Genomic DNA, 25,863 nt, shown 5'->3' on the forward strand with positions numbered 1-25,863 from the left:
GCCTCGGCGCGGAGGACCACTCTGCGGGGGCTTCATATCCCATCACAGCCAATGACGAATCCTTTGCGGGCCAGCCCAGATTCGGGAACCGTGCCCAGGAGCGCTGCTGGAGGGGCAGAGCTGTCAGCAGACAGTGGGTGGAGACCTTCGTACGCTCACTGTCATGATGGGGTCCCAGGCATAACAGCAAAGGGTTATTCCGTCAAAGTATTTCAATCAGGAACCTGCACGGTGTAGTTCAGCTTGACCCCGGGGAGAATCGAGAGACCCAGAGCGCTGTGTCCCAGAGGGTATTTGATGGGTTTGGGAAGCGGCCCTGGGTCAGGGGTCCTTTCCCTCGGGACCTGTTGGGCCCTGAAATGCCGGTGTGCACCGTGCATCTCCGGGAGGGAGCGCGTGTGCACTGGCTCCCAAACGACTCACCGTTGCTGCAGAAGCCAGTGCAGAGTGGGCTGCACCGGGCCTGGAGGCGCTGCTCCACGTGACTCCGTCCTAAGGATCATCGAAGGGGCCACGCCGGCTGCTCCTGAGCTTCCTGATTTGTGTTGCTTGTGTTTCCGCCTTCCCGGTCACAGTCGGAGGACCGCAGGGAGGTGGTGTGCCGTCTTGGAGACTCAGTACCTCAGGGTAAAGTGGAAACTGCTTCGACCCAGCCTCCTGGGCTGGCGATGGGGCTGCAATTGTCAGGTCCCTGGCACAAAGCTCGTGGCACGAGGTCAGGACTCAGAAATGGCGCCGAGTCCTACAGCTGCGTTCTCGGTGCTGCCTCTGGGGACCCATGCGCATGCGCGGGCCAGGCAGCGGCCACTTTCTGTGGACACGCCACCATCCCGATTAGGACCGAGAAACCCAGGCTGGACGCAGTGATGCTCTGAGCTCCAGAAGCGTTGTTTCTAGGTAACACGACAGACACCACGTGTGAAGGACCTCGGGGCTACACTCTTTACTGTCTTCTCACACCCTTGAACGACACGGCAGATGATGTTTTATCGATCACATCCGCAGTTGAATTCTTACTTGTGTGTAGATTCACGGTATTCACTGCAAATCTCTATGCAGGCGCACTTCAGAGATAGGATGCGTTTGGTTCCAACGCACTTGGCTGCAATCAAATGAATGTCACAGGAAGTTAGTGTGAATGAAGTGTGAACAGAAGTCACGTGAGTGTTTCGGTTTCTCAGTGCATGTAAAAGTTATGTTTCCGTTAGACTGTAGTCTATAAGGTGTGCAATAGCGTTATCTCCAGGAAAAAAAATGTATACATCTTAATGAAAAACCACTTTATTGCTAAAAAATGCTAACCATCCTCTGAGCCTTCAGTGAGTTGTATAATAGTAATAAATTCGATAGAGAAGGAAAGGGCAACACACTCCAGTATTCCTGCCTGGGAAATCCCAAGGACAGAGGAGCCTGGAGGGCTCCAGTTCATGGGGTCGCAAGAATCGGACAAGACTTAGCGACTAAACCAGCACCACCACCAATAACATCAAAGATCACTGTCCACGGGTATTGTAACAAATATAATAATAATGAAAAGTTTGAAATATGGTAAAAATTACCAAAATGTGACAGACAGGAAGTGAGCAAATGCTGTTGGAAAACGACTCTGACAGACGTTTCACGCAAGTTTGCCACAAATCTTCAATTAAAAAAAAAAACAACGCAGTATCTGTGAAGTGTAACAGAGTGAGGCAGCCTTATACCAGAGCTGTTGCCACCCTGTTTCTGATCTCTGAGTTTTCAAAAAAAAGAGCCTTGGGAACTCCAGGGGAGTCCAGCGGTTACAAATTTTCACTGCCGAGGGCACAGATTCAACCAAGGATCCACACACAATTCAGTTCAGTCGCTCAGATTCTTTGCGACCCCATGGACTGCGGCACACCAGGCCTCCCTGTCCATCACCAACCCCGGAGCTTACTCCAACTCATGTCCATCGGGTTGGTGAGGCCATCCAACCATCTCATCCTCTGTCAGCCACTTCTTCTCCTGCCTTCAATCTTTTCCAGCATCAGGGTCTTTTCCAAGGAGTCAGTTCTTCACATTAGGTGACCAAAGTATTGGAGCTTCAGCTTCAACATCAGTCCTTCCAATGAACACCCAGGACTGACCTCCTTTAGGATGGACTGGTTGGATCTCCTTGCAGTCCAAGGGACTCTCAAGAGTCTTCTCCAACACCACAGTTCAAAGACATCAATTCTTAGGAGCTCAGCTTTCTTCACAGTCCAACTCTCACATCCATACATGACTACTGGAAAAACCATAGCTTTGACTAGACGGACTTTTGTTGGCAAAGTAATGTCTCTGCTTTTTAATATGCTGTCTAGATTGGTCATAGCTTTTCTTCCTAGGAGCAAGCATCTTTTAATTTCATGGCTGCAGTCATCATCTGCAGTGATTTCAGAGCCCAAGAAAATAAAGTCTGTCACGGTTTCCATTGTTTCCCCATCTATTTCCCATGAAGTGATGGGACCAGATGCCATGATCTTTGTTTTTTGAATGTTAACTTTTAAGCCAGCTTTTTAACTTTGCTCTTTCACTTTCATCAAGAAGCTCTTTAGTTCCTCTTCTCTTTCTGCCATAAGGGTGGTGTCATCTGGATATCTGAGGTTATTGATATTTCTCCCGGCAATCTTGATTCCAGCTTGATGTACTCTGCATATAAGTTGATGCAGCATGATGTACTCTGCATATAAGTTAAATAAGCAGGGTGACAATATACAGCCTTGATGTACTCCTTTCCTGATTTGGAACCAGTCTGTTGTTCCATGTCCAGTTCCAACTGTTGCTTTGACCTCTATACAGATTTCTCAGGAGGCAGGTCAGGTGGTCTGGCATTCCCATCTCTTTAAGAATTTTCCACAGTTTGTCGTGATCCACACAGTCAAAGGCTTTGGCCTACTCAATAAAGCAGAAGTAGGTGTTTTTCTGGAACACTCTTGCCTTTTCTATGATCCAGATTGGCAATTTGATCACTGGTTCCTCTGCCTTTTCTAAATCCAGCTTGAATATCTGGAAGTTCTTGGTTCATGTACTATTGAAGCCTGGCTTGGAGAATTTTGAGCATTACTTTACTAGCGTGTGAGATGAGTGCAATTGTGCGGTAGTTTGAACATTCTTTGGCATTGCCTTTCTTTGGGATTGGAAAGAAAACTGACCTTTTCCAGTCCTGTGGCCACTTCTGAATTTCCCAAATTGCTGGCATATTGAGTGCAGCACTTTCACAGCATCATCTTTTAGGATTTGAAATAGCTCAACTGGAATTCGCTTCTACTAGCTTTGTTCGTAGTGATGCTTCCTAAGGCCCACTTGACTTCACATTCCAGGATGTCTGGCTCTAGGTGAATGATCACACCATCGTGATTATCTGGGTCATGAAGACCTTTTTTGTACAGTTCTTCTGTGTATTCTTGCCACCTCTTCTTAATATCTTCTGCTTCTGTTAGGTCCATAGCTTTTCTGTCCTTTATTGTGCCCATCTTTGCATGAAAAGTTCCCTTGGTATCTCTAATTTTCTTGAAGAGATCTCTAGTCTTTCCCATTCTTGTTTTCCTCTATTTCTTTGCATTGATCACCGAGGAAAACTTTCTTATCTCTCCTTGCTATTCTTTGGAACTCTGCATTCAGACAGGTAAATCTTTCCTTTTCTCCTTTGCCTTTTGCTTCTCTTCTTTTCTCAGCTATTTGTAAGGCCTCCTCAGACAACCATTTTGCCTTTTTGCATTTCTTTTTTGTGGGGATGGTCTTGATCACTGCTTCCTGTACAATGTCACGAACTTCTGTCTATAGTTCTTCAGGCGCTCTATCAGATCTAATCCCTTGAGTCTATTTGTCACTTCCACTGTACAATCATAAGGGATTTGATTTAGGTCATACCTGAATGGTCTGGTGGTTTTCCCTACTTTCTTCCATTTAAGTCTGAATTTGGCAATAAGGACTTCATGGTCTGAGCCACAGTCAGCTCCCAGTCTTGTTTTTGCTGACTGTTTAGAGCTTCTCCCCCTTTGGCTGCAAAGAATATGATCAATCTGATTTCATTGTTGACCATCTGGTGATGTCCACATGTAGAGTCTTCTCTTGTGTTGTTGGAAGAAGGTGTTTGCTATGACCAGCGCGTTCTCTCGACAGAACTCTATTAGTCTTTGCCCTGCTTGATTCCATATTCCAAGGCCAAATTTGCCTGTTACTCCAGGTGTTTCTTGACTTCCTACTTTTGTATTCCAGTCCTCTATGATAAAAAGGACATCTTTTTTGGGTGTTAGTTCTAGAAGGTCTTGTAGGTCTTCATAGAATCTTTCAACTTCAGCTCCTTCAGCATTACTGTTTGGGGCCTAGACTTGGATCACTGTGATACTGAATGGTACGCTTTGGAAATGAACAGAGATCATTCTGTCATTTTTGAGATTGTACCCAAGTACTAAATTTCAAACTCTTTTGTTGACTATGATGGCTACTCCATTTCTTCTAAGGGATTCCTGCCTGCAGTAGTAGATATAATGGTCATTTGAGTTAAATTCACCCATTCCAGTCCATTTTAGTTTGCTGATTCCTAAAATGTCGATGTTCACTCTTGCCATCTCCTGTTGGACCACTTCCAATCTACCTTGATTCATGGACGTAACATGTCCATATTCCATGTCTGGTCCTAACTGTTGCTTCTTGACCTGCATACAGACGTCTCAGGAGCAGGTAAGGTGGTCTAGTATTCCCATCTCTTTAAGAATTTTCCACAGTTTGCTGTGATCCACACAGTCAAAGGCTTTGGTGTAGTCAATAAAGCAGATGTTTTTCTGGAACACTCTTGCTTTTTCTATGATCCAACGGATGTTGGCAATTTGATCTCTGGTTCCTCTGCCTTTTCTAAATCCAGCTTGAATATCTGGAAGTTCTTGACTCATGTATTACTGAAGCCTCACTCGGAGAATGTTCAGCATTACTTTGCTAGCATGTGAGTTGAAGGAAACCATGAGCCATGCTGTGTAGGGCCACCCAACATGGACGAGTCGTGGTGGAGAGTTCTGACAGAATGTGGTCCACCAGAGAAGAGAATGGCAAACCACTCCAAGTATTCTTGCCTTGAGAACCCCATGAACAGTATGAAAAGGTCCCACAAGCCGTGCCGAATACAAACAACAACAAAACAAGCCTTAGAAGAGTGTGTGACCTTAAGGAGGTTAGTTATTCCCCACCAAAAGGAAAGAAAGAGAAGCTTACTGCCCCAGGCGACGTCCTTCCCGCCACACTGGGCTCAGGACCTGCCAAGCAACCAGTGACCTAGTGGGTGCCCACGGGTGCCGAACCTGGGTCCAGCCCGCGTGGCTGTGAGGATTCAACCCCTGAGCACAGAGCTCGAAAGAGCCACGTTCTCTGGTGTCGATTAAGCTCAACCCCGGGAGGATTGATGGAGCAGGTATTGGGGGCTACAGACCCCACCACCCTAGCGGCGTCCGGCAGTGAATACCCTCCAGAGACGGCTGCAGTCTGGGCCTGACGCAAACTCTTTCCTCTGGCTGCCCCGAAGCTGGATCCTGAATGAGCCTGGGCCATGCCAGCATCCAGAGCCCAGATCCAGCAGGGCGGTGGCTTTGCGGGGCCCAGACAGCCCACTCACAGGCGGCACTTTGGCTCCCCCTGCTGGCAATGCTCTGCCAGGGTCCCATTTCCAGAGCAGATGACCCCCAGGGACACCTCTGGAGGGCCTGGTGAGGGCCGGTGAGTCTTGGCTATTTACCGTGTATATGTCTGCACCTCACCTGATGCTCAGGGCCATCGCCTGCGACGGTGCTGTTGTCCCATTTTACAGATGAGGAAGTTGAGGTTCAAAGAGGAAGATCACTCCCCTGAGTTCGCCCACTCAGGCCAGAGCGTGTGACTCCCCAGGCACTGTCCTCTCAACCCCTCGAGGGGCCACCTCCCTTTGGAGGCCTGGAGAGCCTCCCTCGCTCATTCATCACTGTTCGGACAGAGAAGCCCGTGCTCAGGGAGGGGTGTGCCAAGCTCATGTTGCCAGGAGTCAAGGCCACAGCCAGCCTGGCACTTGGCAACCCGCAGGTGTAGGAGTTCCTCCAGGCTCCGCCCTAGGCCCGCTCCAATCGGGATCCCCAGTCCCCCCGGCCTCCAGGTGCATGCCTGTGACTTAGGTCACCATAATGCTGATGCTCGGGGTCTTGCCCTCCTGTCCTATCTGTTCCCTTGGCTGATGTGTGTGAATCGTGTGCTGTGCCGAGAGGGTGCAGATGCAGCTGGTAGCCAGAGAGCCACGTCCCGCCCTGGGAGGTCATCTGAGGTTCGACTCTCCCCACCAGCCTGGCCCCTGCAGCCTTGCCATGCCCCTAGGGGACCCTGGGCTCCTGGCTCTGGCTACTGCTCCGCTACACAACCCGGGGGAGGTTAAAGAGATGATGTCACGCCTGGCTGGAAAGTCCCTGAAGGCTTCCCTTGCTTTCAGAAAACAAGCGTGAATCCCCTCACGGGGCCTGCAAAGCCGTAAGTAATGCACACCCACTGGCTCCCACACCATTGCCCGCCTTCTGGGTCTGCCCTTTGCCCCTCCAGAAGCTTCTTTTCACTTCTGCCACAAATGCTTCTCCTTTCCCACCCCCCAGCAGGTGGGGTCCAGGCCTTGCCAGGTGCCCCCGCCTGCCCTGAGCACATTCACAGCTGCCCCGTGTCCAGCTCCCCAGGGGCAGAAGCCACGCTGGTCTGCCCCACGGCCACAGCCTCAGCTCCTCCGGGTGCCCGGGGCTCGGTGAGAGCTGGGCAAACATCTGTGTTCAGCTCTGAGACAGAGGGGTCCCAGGGTTTCCGGGTTCCCACTGCAGCTCAGAACACAACGCAGATTTTCCTGTGGCTCCCATGGGATCAGCATTTTCCTGTGTTCTCTGCTGCTGCTGCTGCTAAGTCGCTCAGTCGTGTCTGACTCTGCGACCCCATAGACGGCGCCCACCAGGCTCCCCCGTCCCGGGGATTCTCCAGGCAAGAACACTGGAGTGGGGTGCCGTTTCCTTCTCCAATCTGTGTTCTCTACTTCACCCTTATTGCTTCCCCGGGGGTTCAGCAAGAAAGAATCCGCCTCCAATGCAGATGTGGGAGACTCGGATTTGATCCCTGGGTCAGGAAGATCGCCTGGAGGAGGAAATGGCAATCCATTCTAGGATTCTTGCCAGGAATTCCCATGGACAGAGGAGGCTGATGGGCTACAGTCCATGGGATCTCAAAACGTCAGACAGGACTGAGTGACTGAACATTATATGCTTAGTACTTGGCTCTTATGAAAGAAGTTCTCTGAGACCTACGAGGTGCCAGATGCGTTTCCAGATGCTGGGGGTGAGAGACAGAGCTACGTTCAGGCCACAGTGACACTTGTGCTGACATTCACCAAGCCTGGCTGGGTCGGGGCTTGGCCTGGGTGCGGAACATTCTCCTGCGAGGCCCTCCAGGGCTCTGGCAGGGTTCTAATGGTGCTGGCCTTACGCCTCAAGGAGATGTCTCCCACGTCTCACCTTCGGCCAGGCCACACACCAGTAACCAACCTGCAGGCACCCCGACAGCTGCCCGACACCCAGGTGCCACAGAACAAACTGACAGGCGCAGCCACCGCCTCTGGACCCACCTCCTCCCCGAGGAACCGGCTGCCACCCCTTCCTCTCCAATCGCTCAGTCCGCCTCAGCCCCATCCCTCTCTGGAACCCCTCCCTGCAACTCTTCCCACCTCTGAGGCCCTGATACGCTTTCTGCCTGGACCACCCAGCCAGCCCCGTCTCACAGAGGTCGCCCCTTCTCCCAGGCCGAGCCGGGCAGGCCACCTCCCACGCCCTCAGCCGCAGCATCCAGGACTGAGGGTGTGGTCAGGGCTGGAGCAGAGCAACTGGCCTGCCCTACAAAAACCCACGGGTCACACCTGATGCCCCGAGCAGAGAGAGGGGCACAGGCTCCTGGCCACGGACCACCTGAGACGGCTGCCCAAGGGCCCCTGTGAGGTCTGCCTGGTAGGCTGGTCATCAGGGGATACTGAGGGGGGCCCTTGACCCCCCGACAATGTGCTCAACTGCTAGACCAGCACTGTCCAAAGGAAACGTAATGCCAGCCAAAGGTGAGATTTTAAATTTCCTGGCAGCTACATTAAAAGGAACTGTGAAATAAATTTGAATAGTGTATTTTATTTAACCCAGTATGTCCAATGTATTTTCATTTCAACAAGTAAGGCTGCCACTGAGCCAGTTCGCTTCTTGGCGCCGAGGCATGGACTCTGCACCTGGAGCCCACCCTGGTTTGCACCAGCCACCCTGGAGGGCGCAGTCTGGTGGCAGAGGCCACCGTCACTACCGCACACAAAGCGACAGGACAACCTGGCTCCCGCCTCCGCCTCAATGCACAGCCTCCGTCCTCCGCCTCCGTCCACGCCTCCGTCCTCCGCCTCGGTCCACCGCCTCCGTCCTCCGCCTCCGTCCACGCCTCCGTCCTCCGCCTCCGTCCACCGCCTCCGTCCACCGCCTCCGTCCTCCGTCCACCGCCTCCGTCCTCCGCCTCCGCCCACGCCTCCGTCCACGCCTCCGTCCTCCGCCTCCGCCCACGCCTCCGTCCACGCCTCCGTCCTCCGCCTCGGTCCACCGCCTCCGTCCTCCGCCTCCGTCCACGCCTCCGTCCTCCGCCTCCGCCCACGCCTCCGTCCACGCCTCCGTCCTCCGCCTCGGTCCACCGCCTCCGTCCTCCGCCTCCGTCCACGCCTCCGTCCACGCCTCCGTCCTCCGCCTCGGTCCTCCGCCTCCGTCCTCCGCCTCCGCCCACGCCTCCGTCCACGCCTCCGTCCTCCGCCTCGGTCCACCGCCTCCGTCCTCCGCCTCCGTCCTCCGCCTCCGTCCTCCGTCCACCGCCTCCGTCCTCCGTCCACCGCCTCCGTCCTCCGCCTCCGTCCTCCGCCTCCGTCCTCCGCCTCGGTCCACGCCTCCGTCCTCCGCCTCGGTCCACCGCCTCCGTCCTCCGCCTCCGTCCACCGCCTCCTTCCACCGCCTCCGTCCTCCGTCCACCGCCTCCGTCCTCCGTCCACCGCCTCCGTCCTCCGCCTCCGTCCTCCGCCTCCGTCCACGCCTCCGTCCTCCGCCTCCGCCCACGCCTCCGTCCACGCCTCCGTCCTCCGCCTCCGTCCACGCCTCCGTCCACGCCTCCGTCCTCCACCTCCGTCCACCGCCTCCGTCCACCGCCTCCGTCCTCCGCCTCCGTCCACCGCCTCCGTCCACGCCTCCGACCACCGCCTCCGTCCACCGCCTCCGTCCTCCGTCCTCCGCCTCCGTCCACCGCCTCCGTCCTCCGCCTCCGTCCACCGCCTCCGTCCTCCGCCTCCGTCCACCGCCTCCGTCCTCCGCCTCCGTCCACGCCTCCGTCCACGCCTCTGTCCTCCGCCTCCGTCCACAGCCTCGGTCCACCGCCTCCGTCCTCCGCCTGCGTCCTCCGCCTCTGTCCTCCGCCTCCGTCCACAGCAGTTCTGTGTCCCGTGTGCTCTGGGTGACGTGACTGCAGCTCAGATCCCAACTTTGCCCCCAGGAAAGAGTGGCTGATTCTAGCCCACTTCTGGAGGTGGTAACATTTGTATCCAGCCTCCAAGTATGAGCCAGGGGAGGGGCTGGGAGAAAGGAGAGAGGAGTGGACAATGCAGGCAAAAGGAAGGGTGCCTGCCGGATCGTGAACAGCACTGGCCGTCATGGTGGTGCACCCCTAGTTCACATGTGTCAACAGCACCCTCTTTCAGTCCCCAAACTGCGCAGGTGCTCACCCTGCTTAAACCCCAGGTTGACGAGGTCAAGGAAGGTGACAAACGCACACGGCTTCTAGGCAGTAGCCTGGGTCTTAAAGCAGATGGTCTTTGACTTGGAGCCCTGCCTCCATGGCCCAGAGGTTTGATGGCTCAGCAGTGGGCCCAGGAACCCTCTCCTGCACACCAGGCTACAGAGATAACCAGAGAGGGATTCCACACAGAGGCTTAAGAGGGAGAGGAAGGGAGGGGGAAAAGCCCTAAGCCTTGATCACGACTTTCCTTACAGTCACCCCGTATAAGTCTACACCATGCCTCTTTCACATCCTGCCCAGGGCCGTGAGGTCTCCAATTTGCCCTGGGCAGGTCGCTTTCTGCTGCTTCCAGTGTCTTCAGGTTAGAGCTCAGTGGGGCTGACCACAGGGCTCCTCGAGTCAGCAAAGGGGAAGTCTGGGCTCGAGCTCTTGAGCTCTTTGAACTCAACTTGAGGAGCACTGACCCTAGGAGAGTCACTGCTTTCCCTTCTGGGTGAGGGTGGGGGTGGGTAGGAACAATGACATCTCCCTGCAGGGTGATTTGTTGGGACTTAAGACTGCAGACTGGTGGCTCAGAAGGTAAAGCGTCTGCCTACAATGTGGGAGACCTGGGTTTGATCCCTGGTTCGGGAAGAGCCCCTGGAGAAGGAAATGGCAACCCACTCCAATACTCTTGCCTGGAAAATCCCGTGGACGGAGGAGCCTGGCAGGTCACAGTCTGTGGGGTCGCAAAGAGTCAGACACGACCGAGCGACTAAACTTTCACTTTCAATGACTGTGGAACACAGTGACCACCAGGAAGAAGGGGACAGAGTGGGGGGGGGCCCAGGGCTGTTCCACCGCGGGTTCCCTGACTCTGTGTTTGAACAGGCTGGGAGCTTGACTTCTGCAAGGCAAATGTTAGCTTAGCACAGTGGCCACGTCAGATGGGCTGAAAGCTTCCCCGCACCCGCCCAGGGCGCTGACAGCGTGGCTGCTCCCTTGCCAACAAATAGAACCACACTCCTTCCTTCTTCCCAAGCTTCTGGGTCCCACCAGCGCCCAGGGTGCCCTCCCACCCCAGCCAGGCCAAAGCACAGCGGGCAGCGTTGCTGGGAGCTCAGCAGCTGGGTGGGGGACAAGTGGACAAGCCCCACGTGCCACCCCTTCTGCCCTCCATAAGGCCTTGGGGCCAGCCGGACAGGCTGCTGCTCTTCCCTGTGCCAGGCAGGCGGCAGGTAAGTGCCCTGGGTCAGGCTGGCAGCTTCTTCACCTGCCTTTTCTCACTGGGAGAATGAGGTTGCCAATGGCAGAATCCTCTCCTCCCTAAGATCCTCTATGAGTGCGTCTCAGGGTGGGCACCGGGAAGGGGGAGCGACCACAAAGAGGCACAGGAGAGTGAGGCCTAGCGCCCCAGCCTGCCACTCGGTACCTCGGGGTCGCCCTCATTCAACACAAATATCCACTCGACAATGGTTAGGGAAAACCACACAGAGACCCTAGCTTCCGTCCACAGGGCATCACTGGGCTAATGCCGCTCACTGGAAGGAGAGTTAGGGGCCCTGATGGGGTTTAGGGAGGACAAAAGGGGGTCCGGAGGCTGCGCGGCCACCGCCAGGGAGCGCGGGGGAAGGAAGCGACAGGACAGAGCACGTGTCCGGGAAAGGCGACGGCCGAGCCGGGGTGGGGCGGCTGGGGGCCGCAGGTGCACAGGACGACCCCCCTGAAGCGGGAGCCTGGGTGGCTGTGGACTGGGGGCCAGGGCGTGTCTCTTCCTGCTCCATCGGTACGCAGCGGGAGGGCTTCCAGAGAGCTACAGGTGCGCCGGGACAAGGTTGCGGGGCAGATCTAGAAGCCCCCGAAGCCGGGGGCGGTAACTAGGCAACCCGCGCGCCGCCGCGAGCCGCGCACGCGCAGCCCACGCGGGCGGCCGGCGCATGCTCGGTGGCCTTCCGCCCGTCTCCCAGGCTTCGGAGTCCAACGGCAGGACGCGAGGAACGCGCCTGCGCCAAGGCGCCCCTCGGGTTCTCGGAGCAGCCCGGTAGCCGATCTCGGCCGGGGTACCTGCTGGCGTCGGTCGTTCAAGACTGAGCCTTTCCTTGGGTCTGCTGGAAGGCTCCCGACTTTTCTCACATCTTCAGGCCAGAAGAGGCCGGGAGAAAGAGCCAGCAAAACCCGTGCGACATCCCAGAGCGGTGCTCGCGCGCCGGACTGGGCAGGTGGGCGAGGGGAGGGGCCCCAGGGATGGGCGGTGGAGAACAGGGGCGGGGGCTGAGGGGCGGGGTCATGAGAATGGGGCGGGACTGGACGCGGCAGGAGCGGGGCGTCCCGAGGGCCCCTCCGAGGGGCGTGGCGCGCGCTGACGTCGCTGTCGGACACGTCGGCGGCGTGGAGGCCGTGGCCCCCGGAGCCGGATGTGCCAAGATGGCTGCTGCGGCTGCTGTGTCGGCGCTTGTCGCAACCGCCGAGCAGTCTTCTTCGCGCGGCTCTTGAGGAGCCAGGGCCGGGGGTCGCGGAGCGGCCGGCAGGAGCCGACGGGAGCCTCGGCCTCCCTGTAGCGCGCCGGTGAGTGTCGGGGTTGGGGCGGAGGGAGGTGACCGGACCGGGCCCAGCCCGAAGCGAACGGGAGCGTCTCCGGGGAGCCGCCGGGGGGCTCGGGCGGAGGCGCCGGGGGGTTCGGGCGGGGGCCTGCGGGCCGAGCAGGCCGGGCGACCGCCATGAGTGCTGACGTGGCCCACACCTGCACAGGCTGTCGGGTCAGTTGTGTGAACCCTGGCCGTTGTGGTCTCGGTGTGGGGTTATGTTGGAAAGGCTGGAGGAAAAGCCAGACCTGCAGCTCTTTAGAGAGTAAAAACCTCTCGGGAATTCCTTTCACAGTTTAGCGTGCCCTTTGCTTCGAAGGGTCCGCAGTTTGGTTTCTGCTGAGCCGTGCCGGCGATGAGGTACACTGACATTTGAACCGAGAAACTACAGCCTTGTTGCGTCTATTGGTAATCTCGTGGGGAGGTTACCAAGATGTTGCAACCGAGGTCAGGCGCTGTGTTTTATATCAAGGGGCAGAGGTGTGTGCCCACCAACCTGCCCTTTCTGTGATGAAAGTATTATTGTAGAGCGTCTTGGACGTGAGACAGCCACCTAAAATCAGTTTTGCTGTTTTATCTGTAAAGTTTTAAGTAGCTTGGAGGTTGGGTTGCTTATTAATATTTTGTTCGATGTAGAGGTTAACTGGAAAGGTGTTTCCCGTCCCCGGAAATGGTTAAGAAGCAAACTTGAGTCACAGACAGTTGTTCCTAGGGTGATAACTTGTTCAAGTGTCTGCACCGCCCTTCTTCCCACCGCCCCCCCCCCCCCCCGCAAATGCTCTTTCTTAGGGTTCCGGGTGCTCTTGTCTTATAGAGATCCAGCAAGAGGCAAAAAGTCCTTTCTTTCTTGTTCTCTGTGACTCATACGCCTTAATAGCAAGTTCCTGCAGTTTAAGTCTCAAAAGTTTTCTTTAGGGTAGCATGTAAATTTTAACATGGTTCCCTCCTGCCTCTGTAAGCATCTTGACTTAACGTCAGAGTGTCCTTTGGCTCTTCGTTGCCTTCAGCAGTGTTGAGAAACCCCCTTCCTTTTCCCTAACGTCTGAATGTTTGATTCTGTACTCAGAAGAGCTGGGGTCTGTGCTGTCTTTGTGCCCCGTGTCCCATAGTCTGATAGATAGGTCGGGTAGCAGTCGCCTCAGGGGCAGAGCCTGGACTCTCAGGTGCTTCTTGGAGCTCCGGTTGGTTTACCCGCTCGTGCTTGAGGCGGCTGCCCTAGCAGGAGAGACGTGTGCTTTCGTTATCTCAGTTCAGTAGCCAGGAATTTATATTGAAACAGGTTGTGCTTATTTCAGGTAGATCCAAGGCAGCTTAATTGAAGAGCTACAGTTATGAATAATGTATCTTTAGGGAGATCAGCTGGTTTCTTTGAAGCAGTCTGCCATTTTTAAAATTAGATGACCTGAGGCTACAGAATGACTTACTGGACAGAATCAAAGTCCCTATAGTTGAGATAAATGATATGTGCTTGCATTGTTTTTCTGCTGATGAATAGAGAAAAAGATGAAAAGAATAATGTTCAAGGCAGAAGATTGTTCCAAATGAAACGGGTTTATTGTTGAAAAGCTGTTAGTGGTCAGGGGGAGAAGGGGAAGCTACTTTGTAGGGAAGTGATAGAGTCTGCTTATGAAGCGGTCCTTAGGAATTGAGAAAATAATGCTAAGAAAGTTTCTGCACGGAAAATAATTGAGTATAAACGTTTTGTGAAATTTAGATTCAGATAAGATTTCGCTCATAAACAGCCATAGGGATTAGGGCCTCCCAGAATTCACTGTGAATAGAATTTCATAAGATTAAACCCAGAAAGAACTCTGAAACCATCATTTCAGTTGTCTTGCTTTATAGATGAAGGAATCGGGTCACCCCTGGAGCAGCGGTGCGGCTGGGCCATTCAGCTGGCGCCCAGTCCTTTTCTCACAGTGACACTTGAGGAATTAATCCTGTGGGCCTGTGCTCTGTGTTTTGTTTTTTAATATACGCTGTTTAATGTGATTGAGGGTTTCCTGCTGAAGCCTTCCAAGGAGGATGCCATCGCTTTGTAAGTGGTCTTGGGTGCCTCCCTTTCACATGTAAGAGGAAAAGGCTCTGCTCTCCTCTCCTGGGTCCATGTAAAGCTGAGCTGTAAGTGTTCTTAGTTTTAAAATGATAGCTTAGAACCAAAGGAAGTCCCTGATGCAGTTCTTTGTATATTTAATTCCATGAAATCTAAGTGAGTGTCAAAATGCTTGTCTATTAGAAAGGATTCCCTGTTGGCCCGGGAAAAGGCCATGTCTGAGCAGTAACTGTAGCGGATTCATAGGGCAGCTTTTGTTAGTAAATGACTGGATTTAATATGCATTCATTCACTTTTGTCTGTCTTTTGTCCAAGGACAGGAACATTGTACCCTCGCAGAAACATGTGGCTCACAGTGCAGGGCCCTGTGTCGCTTCTCCCTTTGGTGTCGGCTTTTTCTGTGACAGGCTCCCCTTAATCCATTTGTGAGGGTGTCGCTGGGGAGTAGGCTGACACGTGGAAGACGAATTTGTAAAGAGACGGTACTTGGATTTTTGTCTCAAAAGTGCAGGTTAACTGTTCAAGATTATACTTAGTATGTTTTGTTGAAAACCAGACGACCACAAAAGACGCTGTCAAGAGGATTTCTGCTCCTTTGTTTTCCGTAGAGGGTCTGTGGGCCGTCTGCTTGTCACTGACAAGTTCTGAGTGAACTTGGTTGGTCCGTTTCAGCACTGCTTTACGGTTCCTTGGGATTTTCACTCCAGGCGTAGTCGTTACAACTCCAGTCATCACACGCAGCTCGTTTTGCTGGTGGTGTGCAACCAGTCACAGTGTGGAAACGGAGACATTCTACAGGCTGGGATAAAAGGCGTTTTAGGCATGTATAATCCAGGTGGTTGTTATTTTGCAGCTTGTGTGACTCTGTGTTTTATGACTCTCTTCAGTTAAAACGGAGAAGCAGGTTTTTAACTTTGGTTTTCCTTTCCAAATATAAACTTAACCTGTGTGAAAAGTACGGTATGTGGTCTTAAGAGAGGAGGCGGCCCTTTCCGGACCTGGTGATAATTTATCGGAAAATGTGGAGGCACTGTGTACCTGGTGCCTCGTGTTGGGTTCTGCTTGGTCCCTGCCAGCTTGCTGAGGGCATTGTGGAGGCGGTGGGCATTCCACGTGGGTATGTAGCTCGGTGACATAACTGACTGTCACAGCAGGGCAGTGACTTGTCTGAAGTTGCTTGGCCGGCTCCAGCACGGCCAGCCTTGGCGTCCAGGCCGGTGTCGTCGCTCCGCAGATAGCAGTCCTCCCAGGGGTGGGCGAGGGGTGGGTGTATCCCTCAGGACTTACAAGATGCAAAACTGTTTTCTCGTTTTTTTCTTCTTTCTCAATTTTCCTGATTGTAGCCAGGACTTTGAATAAATGGATTTTATGCTAACTTTCTCCTTTTTTTCTTTTTCAGTTCAAATTAAGGAAAGCCTCCCTCCTGCTTCTTTCTGCAAGCAGCATCTCATTGTGCAAGAGCTCAGTCATGCAGCCGCCGCCCCAGGCTGTGCCGTCTGGCATGGTCGGGCCGCCTCCGTCGGGGAGTCCTCAGACCATGTTCTGGTCTAACAGCCCTTACCGGAGACAGGCCGGCAGCCACGCTCCGATGGCCCCGGTAGCCTGCCCACTGCAGCCAGTGACAGACCCTTTTGCTTTCAGTCGACAGGCTCTCCAGACTACATCGCTGGGCGGTTCGTCTAAAAGCAGCCTGCCCATTTTGCAAGGCCCAGCCCTGCCGTCGTCCCTGCAGCGTGCTGGTCTGCCCGTGCCTCACACAAACACTGGGGACAGCTCCCAAGGGCCCTGCGAACCTCTGCCAGGGCCTCCGGTGCAGCCCAGGGCAGACGCCAGCCCATTTCCCGGGGCGCCAATGCCCTCGGCCTCACACGGGCCCGAGACGACCAGGAGTGCCAAGGCTCCCGGCCCAGAGCCTGAGCTCCCGGACCCGCCGTACCCACCACAGTACATCCCAGCAGCAGGGTCCAGCGGCGCTCGCGGGGGCCTTCCACAGGGGCACGCGTCTGGGCCCGACAGGCCCCTGAGCCGGCCGAGCCCCCCCGACAGCGCCACACCCCCAGCAGCGCTCCCGCTCCCCCCTCAGCCCTGTCAGCAAGTGCCTGGGCAGTGGGGGCCGGGGCAGGGAGGTCCACGGCCCCCAGGTCAGCATTACTGGCCTGGCCCAGAGGGGCCCCCGCAGATCCCAGGGCCCCACGCCTCCAGCGTCACCCACTTTCCCCCTCTGTCCAGCCTGCATCAGCGTCCTGGCCACGAGCAGCTCGGCCCCCCGGCTTCCTTACCAGGACCCTCGGCCAGTGGTGGAAAAAACGAGGCCGCCTACCTGCCCAGTGGAGACCACTCAGCAAATAGCTTTGATCCAGAGAGCGCGTTCAGGCAGAATTCCAGAGTTGGGAACGCTCGGGCAAACCAGGAGCTCAGGTCGAGTCCTGGAGTGAACAGAGAGCAGCTGTCAGGCCTGGCTGCTATTAGCCCGCTTGCTCAGGTAAACCGCCCGGAAAGCCGTTCGCACTACCTGCCGGGCGCCGGGGGTGGCTGGACCCCACTGGAGGGGGGCTCGGGCGCACTCGCCATGTTTTTCAAAGGAGGAGAGACTGAGAATGAAGAGAACCTCTCGTTGGAAACAGCGGGCTCTGCTGGGCAGGCCGACATAGACGGTTTCTGCCTCGGCCAGCTTCCCGCACACGTGGGCGTGGGAGGCGCTCACCAGGCCTTTCCCAGAGGCTCCAGCAGTGAGCCCATGCAGCTGGGGGGAGAGCCACAGCCAGCCTCTAAGGCAGCCGCCATGGACGTGTGGGCGGACACGGCCCGTGCAGGGGCGCAGTACGAGAACATTGAGAACCTGGAGTTTGTTCAGAACCAGGAAGTTCTGCCGAGCGAGCCCCTCACCATGGATCCTTCCTCCCCAGGCGATCCGCTCAGATGCGGGCCCCTTCCTGGCCCAGCTGGCCCCAGGCTCAGTGCGGTGGGCCCTGCGGGCAGCGGGGGCCCCAATCTCGAGGCCCTGGATATGACAGCGCACCCTGCACGGTCTGACAGCGTGTCGTCCGGTTACGGCGGCAAGAGCCACCGGGCCCTTCCAGGTGCAGCCAGGCCCTGCGACTCGGGTACCTTCATTCAGCAGGAAGTGGGAAAGCCTGAGGATGAGTCTGCAGGGAGGTTTTTTAAGCAGATCGATTCCTCTCCTGTCGGCGGCGAGACAGACGAGACCAGCAGCCAGAACTACCACGGCAGCCTGTCCCAGCCCTCGACCCCCAGCCCCCCAAAACCTACGGGGGTATTTCAGACGAGTGCGAACAGTTCTTTTGAACCCGTGAAATCGCACTTGGTTGGAGTAAAGCCCATTGAGGCAGATCGCGCCAACGTGGTAGGAGAGGTGAGGGGGCCCAGCGCCCACCAGAAGCAGCACAGAGCAGCCGCTGCCACGCCTGATGCCACCCCTGGCAACCTGGAGCAGCCTCCTGACAACATGGAGACCCTCTTCCCGCCGCAGCGCTGCGTGCCGCCTCTCACCACACCCGTGGAGGCCGGACGTGGACTTCTGCAGGCCGCGGGGCCGCCCTTGGAAACAGTGCTGCCCGCACCCGAGAAGAGGCCCTCGACCAGGGCGCAGGGGCCTGGGACGTGTGAGAGCCCCGCCACGACCTTGTGGGCGCAGAACGAGCTCCCGGACTTTGGGGGCAACGTCCTTCTGGCCCCGGCAGCTCCCGCGCTTCATGTGCCAGTGAAACCTCAGCCGTCTGAAGTGATTCAGCCCCCAGACGAGGGGGTGGCACGGCAGGTGGGCCCTGGCTGTCAGAGTGGGGATGGCCTTGGCACTTCTGAGAACCTGGAGAACCCTCCGCAGCTTGGCGAAGAGGAGGCTCTGCCGCCGCAGGCTGGCCCCGGCTATGCCAGCCTGCTGTCCTCCCCGCCCACTGAGTGTTTGCAGAATCAGCCCGTCTTGATCGCCCAGCCCGATCAAAGCTATAGTCTGGCTCAGCCTGTTAACTCTTCTATGTCCTTACCAAATTCTAACGAGAAGGCTCCATCCTGGAGAGACTCTTCGGTGGGAGATAAGCCCTCAGTCAGCAGCCGGGCTGCTGGTGGTGATCCTGGAGAGAATGTACCTTTGTCTGGGATGCCAGCCGGCTCTCTCGTCTGCTCGCCTCCGCCTAACCATCTGGCTCAGAGTCCTTTTCCACAAGCTTCTGGTACCTATGACGTGGTTTCTAATCAAGCTGCTAATTTGCTGGTTCAACTGCACTCTCATCCAAAGCCCTCACTTCCAGAAGGTCAGAAGGCCCACAGCGCAGAGTGTGTGCCTCCTGAGGGGCTGCCCAGCCCTGCGGGGGCCTCGGGCCTGGTGTTGGTGCCGCCTGCAGGCGGCAGCTCTGTGCCTGGCAGCAGCAAGCCAGGCCTCTGTGGCAGGCGGGACGGAGCTGTGGGAGCCCTGGACTGCACGTTCAGTAGGACTTTAGAAAATCCTGCAGGAGTGTACGGCCCAGCCCATGCAGATGGCCCGGCCTCTGGTCAGCAGCCCACTGCCAGTTGTCGGCCTCTTGGGCCTGGGGCGAACACCCCGGACCGTTTCTATCAGCAGGTGATGAAAGAGGCTCAGGACCAGCCCGGTGCAGAGAGAGCCAAGCAGGAGCTGGCACCGCCACTGCCCGCTCCGCAGGGGCCCAGAGCAGTGCTTCCGGAGCCTTCAACCCCAGGGAGTCCCCCGGTGCAGGCACAGCCTGCAGACTCGGCCCAGCCTGCAAGCCCAGCTCCTGCTGACGCGGGTCAGCAGCTGCCGCCCCGGCCACCTCGGTCCTCCAGCGCCTCTGTTGTGTCCACCAGCTCGAGCCAGGCCGCCCCACGGCCCGACCAGCAGTGGCTGCAGCCCCCGCCTCCCGACCTGGCTTCCTATTACTACTACAGGTCCCTGTATGACGGCTACCAGCCCCCGTATCCCTCCCCATACCCGCCGGATCCTGGCCCAGCCCCCCACTATTACCAGGTAGGGCCATGCTCTTGGGCGGTTGAGCGCTCTGACCAGTGATCTCTTTCTCATGTCCTGCTCCGGGGCAGGGTTCTGCGGTCAGTCCTGAGGGAACCCATGGTCCCCCTGCTGGCACACGCCTCTTCATGAGCTTCATGAGAAGGGTGCTCCCTGTCCCAGCTCATTCTTTGGACCACAGCCCTTCTCCTGGAGGGCCACGCTGCACAAGAGCCTGTTTTATCTGGGGAGAATCACTACTTCATTTTGGTGTAGCACAGCATACCCCAGCTTACATGAGAAAGGACCCTCACTTCCTGTCCTGCCCACCGGCTCGCAGCAGAGCCAGAGTTCTGGGTGGCACATTTTGGAAAACTGGAATAGCCTCTTGAAGCTTCTTTCTGGTTTTAACATCAAAAACTTAACGTGAGAAGCAAGAGGCAAACTCTAGTCTTTTAAAGCCCTGCTTTAGGATAAAAGCGTTCAGGGTACGAGGCCAGGCTTGGGGCGTAGTGCAGGTGGAGCAGCTAGGAGCGGTGGCGGCGTGCACGCTCGGGCACCCGGCCACAGCACGAGGCCGCCACGCTGCACGGGATCCTTTCTCAGCTCTTCTCAGTGAGCCAGGCCCACGCGTGCTGTTTAGCTTCCGATTCATCCTGCTTTATTGTGACCCACGTGGACACCTTTGATTGTCTGCTCGTTACCATCTCGTGTCCTGGCCCAGCATTGCCACAGTCTGCAAAGGTAGAAGGATTGTGGACCAGGAGTCTGGAGCTCCTTGCGTGACATGGCTGTGGGCCCCACACTGGAGGCCCCACAGTCAGAAGCAGCTGAGGGAGCAGAGCTGTGGTGGGCTGGGGGCCGCCTGGGGGTGGGGCGGCCTGAGGGGCTTCGAGAGTCTGTGTATGCGTGGGAATGAGTTACATGCCTAACCCCGAGACCTGGGAATCAGAGCCAGGAAGAGCCACAGAGACTTATTTGCATGGAGGGAAATGACGCTCTGCAGGACCCCAGGGTGGGCCGGCAGAGTGTGGAGGGGCCCGAGCCCCAGCGGTACCCGGCACTGCTGCGTGGGAGCCCAGGCCCCAGTGGGGGTCAAGAGTAAGTCCAGGTTACATGCTGTCTCGTTCTCCACCCGCTCTTGACAGAGAATCAGGCCCTGAGACAGGAAAGACAGGTCTGGCTCGTGCCTGGATCACCCATCCCTGCTTCAGGTTCCAGCATGGCTGTGGGGCCGCAGGGCTGCTGCATCCGGAAGGGGCTGAAAGCCTCGTGAGGCTAGAGCGCGATCCTCTTTTTGGGGCTGCCTGTGCCCGCGGGACCCAATCCCAGGGGACCCGGATTGTTTTGCTTGCTTGAGTTGGTGCCCGAGATGGGACCCCAGGCTGTGGGGTCTCAGCACCTACTCAGGTGAGACCTCAGGAAGCGGAAGAGAGCCCTTGAGGCTCACCTGGGCATGGCCCGCTGCTGTAGGCTGTCTCCTGAGCCAGGCCGGGCTGGCTGTCTTTGGAACAGGGCTGTCTGCAGAGCCTTACCTGGGTCCTGAGAGCCATGCCAGGTGCCTGCGTAGGTGGCTCCTGGCGTCTAATGACGATGTCCTTCTTCCGGCAGGACGTCTACGGCCTCTACGACCCCAGGTACAGGCCTTGTGACGGCGCTGCCTACGTGGACCCCTGTCGCTGCCCCGAGCCCGAGCGGCCCGGCTCCCGGGCCAGTCACTGCTCCGAACGCCCGGTCGCCAGGTGATGCGTGTTTGTGTTGCCGGCTGTCGTTGTAGCTTAGTGGTTCGGGGGAGACCATGTTTGCAGAGAATCATACAAACCTGTTGGGTGTGTGTGTACGTTTCGTGGGTGTGGACAGATCGTAGGATGCATCTTTGAATCAAACTGAGCCCACTACCCAGCACAGCCACAGGCACGTTGGCAGGTGGTCTTGGTCAGGCCAGACCCTGGGCGGGGCCACCAGGGAGGCCCCCTGCTCTCAAGCAGGGCTGCTTCTGGCCTGGGCAGTGGTCCTGTTGCCTGTGGTCACATAGCAGCTTTTAACCTGTGGAGGTTGTTCCCCACACTGGTTCCAGAGGCGCCCAGGTCAGGCAGGCTCAGGCTGCGACCTGGGGTGATCTGTTGGTGGCAGCAGCCGCGAGCCTGGGCTGTCTGCCTGGCGCTGCCTCCTGGGTCGGGGGCCGCGAGCCTGGGCTGTCTGCCTGGCGCTGCCTCCTGGGTCGGGGCCCCCAGCAAGCTCGCTCTCACTTTTCTACCTGACTGAGCGCGTCTCGGTTCTGCAGTTACAGACGAGGCGTTTTGAAAGGTCCTTGGCGTCGCGTCTTCCGCTGAGTAAAATTTAAGCAGGCCACAGCTCTCCCACTCAGGTGTCGGTGGGTTAGGGCCCAGCCTTGCCACCTGCCATAGTGGCCCCTGCACCCAGGCACCTCGTCTTGCAGGGCCGGCTTTCTGTGAGACTGTGAGGCTTACTCCGGCTTGTAATGGAGAGAGTGGCGCAGGGGAAGGCCGCGTCCCCCACTGCCTTACAGACTTAGAGCTGCTCCTGCTGCTTCAAGGCCTTGGTCGCTCGTCTGGAGAGCTAGCCGGGCCTGTCCGGGTGGACCCCTGTCCTTGCGGAGGGACGCACTCAGCTTCAGACCCCTGCGCTCTGGGCACTCGGTGGGAGACCATGCCCATCTGTCCCCTGGGAGGCGAGACTGGCATCACAGTGGGTGCTCTGATCTGGGAGAGCAGCAGGCAGATGTTTTCTGGAAGCCCTGAGAGGCGAGGGAGGGCGGGGCTAGGGCACACACACCTCGCCCTTCCTGTCTCCTCTCCAGCCTTCGGGTTAGCGCGAGGGGCCCGTGAAAGCTGTGGGCTGTTGTGACTGATCGGAGGCGGGCCTTGCTGCCTGGCAGGGGTTTGAGGCCCAGCCTATGGTGTCCAGGTCCCCTCTGCGTCCTCACTGCGCTCTCCTCCCTGCATGTGCACACGTGCAGACACGCGTGCAGGCCTATGTGCATGTGTTGAGCATCCGTGTGTTGTGCTCATGCCGGGTGGTCACAGCCTAGGGGAGCTGCTGGAGGGAGGAAAGCGCCCTGGGTATCCATGTGGAGTCCTTGCTGCTGGGTGACGGGGCTGGGCAAGCAGCAGGGTGGCCGTGCCCTGCCCTGCCCCGCTCAGGGCGCCCCGCCCCACTCAGGGTGCATCTCTGGGCCCCCGTGGTGGGGCCGGTGGGGCCCGAGTGCTGCCCCAGGGCCCCCAGTCAGCGGGTGCTGTTCCCTCGGTGGGGGTAGGGGGGCACTCTTCAAGGGCAGCTGCACCTCGGAGTGAGCCATTCCCAGGGGTTTGCAGTCACAGTTTAAAAATCAGAAGTGCTGTTAAGTCCTTCCAAGGATCTTTCTGACCCAGCGGGCCCGGTCCCGCCCATCCTGCAGTGAGAGGCAGCAGCACTGGGCAGTCAGCTGGGATGGGTGCAGGGCCTCCACCCCTCTCGGGGGACACACAGTCACGGTTGGGGGAGGGTGTCACAGTCGGTGCTGGCTTGGTGTCTGTGGCTCAGTGCTTTTCGTTCGCTTCTGCTGAGCACGATTCCAGAGCCGGGAGAGCCTGCTTCAGCATTGGCGTTGACAGGATGGATTCCTGAGCGCACCAGAAAGCGTCAGCTGTCTTCTGCTGAACAACACCTCCTGAGTTGCTTCAGCAGATAGATCTCAATTCGCTCTATGGTAGGGAGTCCTGTAATCTTTTTGTCGTCACTGGTTCGGATCTCCTGATTGGAGTTTTTCCACAACCAAGGTGCCGTGATGAAAGCCTGGGGCTCTGGGTGTATTGACTGGAATCTTGTCGCATGCTAAGCAGCAGCTCATCTTGTTTTGTAACAGCACTGTGTGTGTGTGTTTCAGGCAAGTGTATCCTGAAGGTTACTATAATTCCAAAAGCGGATGGAGCAGTCAGAGTGATTACTATGCAGCTTACTATTCCGGCCAGTACGATTACGGAGGTACGTTCAGAAGCTGTCACGGGCTTACTGCAGCAGACGCCTTCAGACCTTGGTGCAGCCAGGCGCCAGGTGGCGGCGTGGTGGACTTTCTTAGGAAACTTTTCCTTTTTATTAGTCATGCGATTTTATCTATAGCCAAAGTAGCAGAAAGTAATTTGCGTCTAGAAATAACTGTATTGCTACTGTTCATTGACAAGTATTACCCAAGTCACAGTAGTGTGTTTTTATCACGTTGATAGATTTCTTTGACTTTCTAGCAAAGTGTAATTCTTGGTAGTACCAGAGTATGTGGCTCATCCTTACACGGACGAGCTAAAATTGATAGAAATAAAATGAGGGGCCGGCTGCCCCCTGCACCATTCACGTGTGATGTGCCCGGGGGCCTCGTGTAGCAGGAGCCCTCGGGTTGGACAGAGCAGCCTCAGGTGGCCCGTGCCCCTCCCCTTCAGGCGCATGTGCGTCTTGGCGAGCATCCCCTGAGCAGCCCTCCTGGGCCCCCTGCCTGGCCATGGCCAGAGGGAGGGTCCTGACCTGCAGCCGTCAGTCCAGCACAGCCCCTACTTCCCCATCTTCTGGGGCTCCTCCTCCACTTTGTATTTGCACTGTTTTACGCATTATAATGTTAATTAATGTGTTTTGGAAAAACAGTTTTTTAGTTTGAGAGTGTTTTTTAGATTTTTATTCTTAACTGAGATACGGTTGATTCAGTGTTGCGCCTGATGCCTGCTGTCCCAGAACAGCTCAGTTGTACACGTACATTGGTTCTCTTTAAATACTCTTTTCCATTGTGGTTTGCTCCAGGAGACCGGGTGTAGTTCCACGCACTGCGCAGTAGACCCTTGCCTATCCACTGAGAGTGTTTCTTAAAGCTGTGTGGACCACATTAGAGAAAAGAGATGAATGATTTTTTTTTTTAAGCACGTGTTGAGAGAAATTTAGCCAGTGGGCTTTGAGGAAGACATGCCGGATCCTCTCCTGCCTCACGGTTCATGGTCCCCAGGGTCGTGCTGCTTTTCGGGTGGAGTTTGGTTCCTCTCGGAGGCTAGGAGCATCCTTCAGTCCTGGGATGGCCTGGTTTCTCCAGTGGTAGCCAGAGGAGTGTCTTTTTCACATTGTACTGACCTGGTGATCTCTCACTATAGACCCAAGTCGCTGGGATCGGTTCTACTACGGCCCTCGGTTCAGAGACCCCCGTTCCTACGACAGGGGGTATTGGTGTGATGCCGAGTACGACTTGTGCAGGAAGGAGAACTACGCCTACGGTGACAGGTGGGCAGCACAGACTCCAGCACGGAGGGCGGGCCGTGAGTCAGCCGGGCCTTTGCCCTTGGGTCCTGCGTTCACTCGAGAGCTGCGGTCGCATCTGGCTCCCAGGCACCCGCCACTGTCAAAGAAGGGTGAACCGGAGGTTCTTTCTTCGGGCTTTTGGTGGGGAACTGACCTTAGAACCAGCGTGGGGAGTCAGTTCAGCCTCTTCTTTGCAGGTCCATGAGAGGCGTGACTGCCTTGGAATGGACCCCCAGCCTGTATCTCTTGGTCTCAGGCAGGGCCTGAACTTGGCCGTGGGTGCGGTGACCCCGCTACAGTGTGGGCTGTGGCGAGTGTCATTCCTGGGGTCAGGACCCTGGGGGGCTCAGCCGTGTGCAGTATAGGAGCCTTGCCTCTGCCTACTGCCTCCTCCAGGCCCGAGAAATACGATGACCGCTACAGGTACGACCCCCGCTTCACCGGGAGCTTTGACGATGAGCCCGAGCCACCTCGGGACCCTTACGGGGAGGAGGTGGACCGGCGTAGTGAGCACAGCGAGCACTCGGCACGGAGCCTGCGCAGCGCACCCAGCCTGCAGAGCCGCCGCAGCAGCTTCAGCGCCCACTCCCACCAGGTAGGCGGGGGCAGGCTCCGGGGCCACCTGGGGTCACGGGGGGCGGCGAAGGGGCTTCACCTATCCACTTTGTGCTCCCGAAGAGTCAGGTGTACCGGAGTCATAACGTGCCCTCCGGGTCCTATGAGGTGCCCCCTCCGCCGGGCTCCTTCCACGGTGATTACGCCTACGGCCCCTACGGGAGCGACTTCCATGGCGCACCAGGCTTTCCAGAGTACGGCTACCCCGCCGAGGCCAGCTGGCCCTCCGTGGAGCAAGGTGTGTGTGCAAGGCCCTGGGCTCACACAGTGCGGAGGGGCCCAGGGGCTCCTGGGACCAGCGTCTGCGCCTGCGGCAAGAAGGGCTGGGCTACGACCCAGGTGGGAACTGGTGATGGTCGGGCCTGGGCTTCCCTGGGAGCTGCTGGCCTGTCCATCACATCCACTTCAGTGCAGCGCTGCCTTGAGGCTTCCTGCCCAGGTCAGCTCTCCATGTGGAGGGACAGCAGCCCCCTCCCGCCACCCGCCCTGCGAGGCTGACCGCACGGGTGCGTGGCTCTTAGAGGAAGCCTGGTTCTCCTTGCAAAGCTCCTGATCGTTTACTTACCGCACGAGCTGCACCTCAGTGCACCTTTGAGATACTTGATCACGTGCTATTTCTTGGA

At 57.0% G+C, this 25,863-nt stretch overlaps 1 protein-coding gene across 13 annotated transcripts in view; it reads left to right on the plus strand.

The window, feature by feature from the left end:
* The first annotated feature begins 10,864 nt into the window (after window positions 1-10,864).
* Window positions 10,865-25,863, plus strand: part of SEC16A (SEC16 homolog A, endoplasmic reticulum export factor) — a 31,010-nt gene continuing 16,011 nt past the window's right edge. For 10 of the 13 annotated variants that reach the window (XM_086323409.1, XM_086323407.1, XM_086323412.1 and 7 more), the window contains exons 1-7: window positions 12,104-12,324; window positions 15,794-19,375; window positions 20,966-21,096; window positions 23,241-23,338; window positions 24,481-24,607; window positions 25,022-25,220; window positions 25,304-25,478. In XM_086323409.1, coding sequence (XP_086179535.1) covers window positions 15,863-19,375; window positions 20,966-21,096; window positions 23,241-23,338; window positions 24,481-24,607; window positions 25,022-25,220; window positions 25,304-25,478 — 4,243 coding nt within the window. In that variant the 5' untranslated portion in view covers window positions 12,104-12,324; window positions 15,794-15,862. Of the gene's footprint in view, window positions 10,998-11,677; window positions 11,979-12,103; window positions 12,325-15,793; window positions 19,376-20,965; window positions 21,097-23,240; window positions 23,339-24,480; window positions 24,608-25,021; window positions 25,221-25,303; window positions 25,479-25,863 lie in introns of those variants that run through there. The other 3 variants (XM_086323405.1, XM_086323404.1, XR_015135705.1) reach the window with 3 other exon arrangements.

Source organism: Bos grunniens, chromosome 11, assembly GCF_055505025.1.
Source record: "Bos grunniens cultivar Pamir isolate PY7600 chromosome 11, Bosgru_T2T1.0, whole genome shotgun sequence".
NCBI classification, from domain to species: domain Eukaryota; kingdom Metazoa; phylum Chordata; class Mammalia; order Artiodactyla; family Bovidae; genus Bos; species Bos grunniens.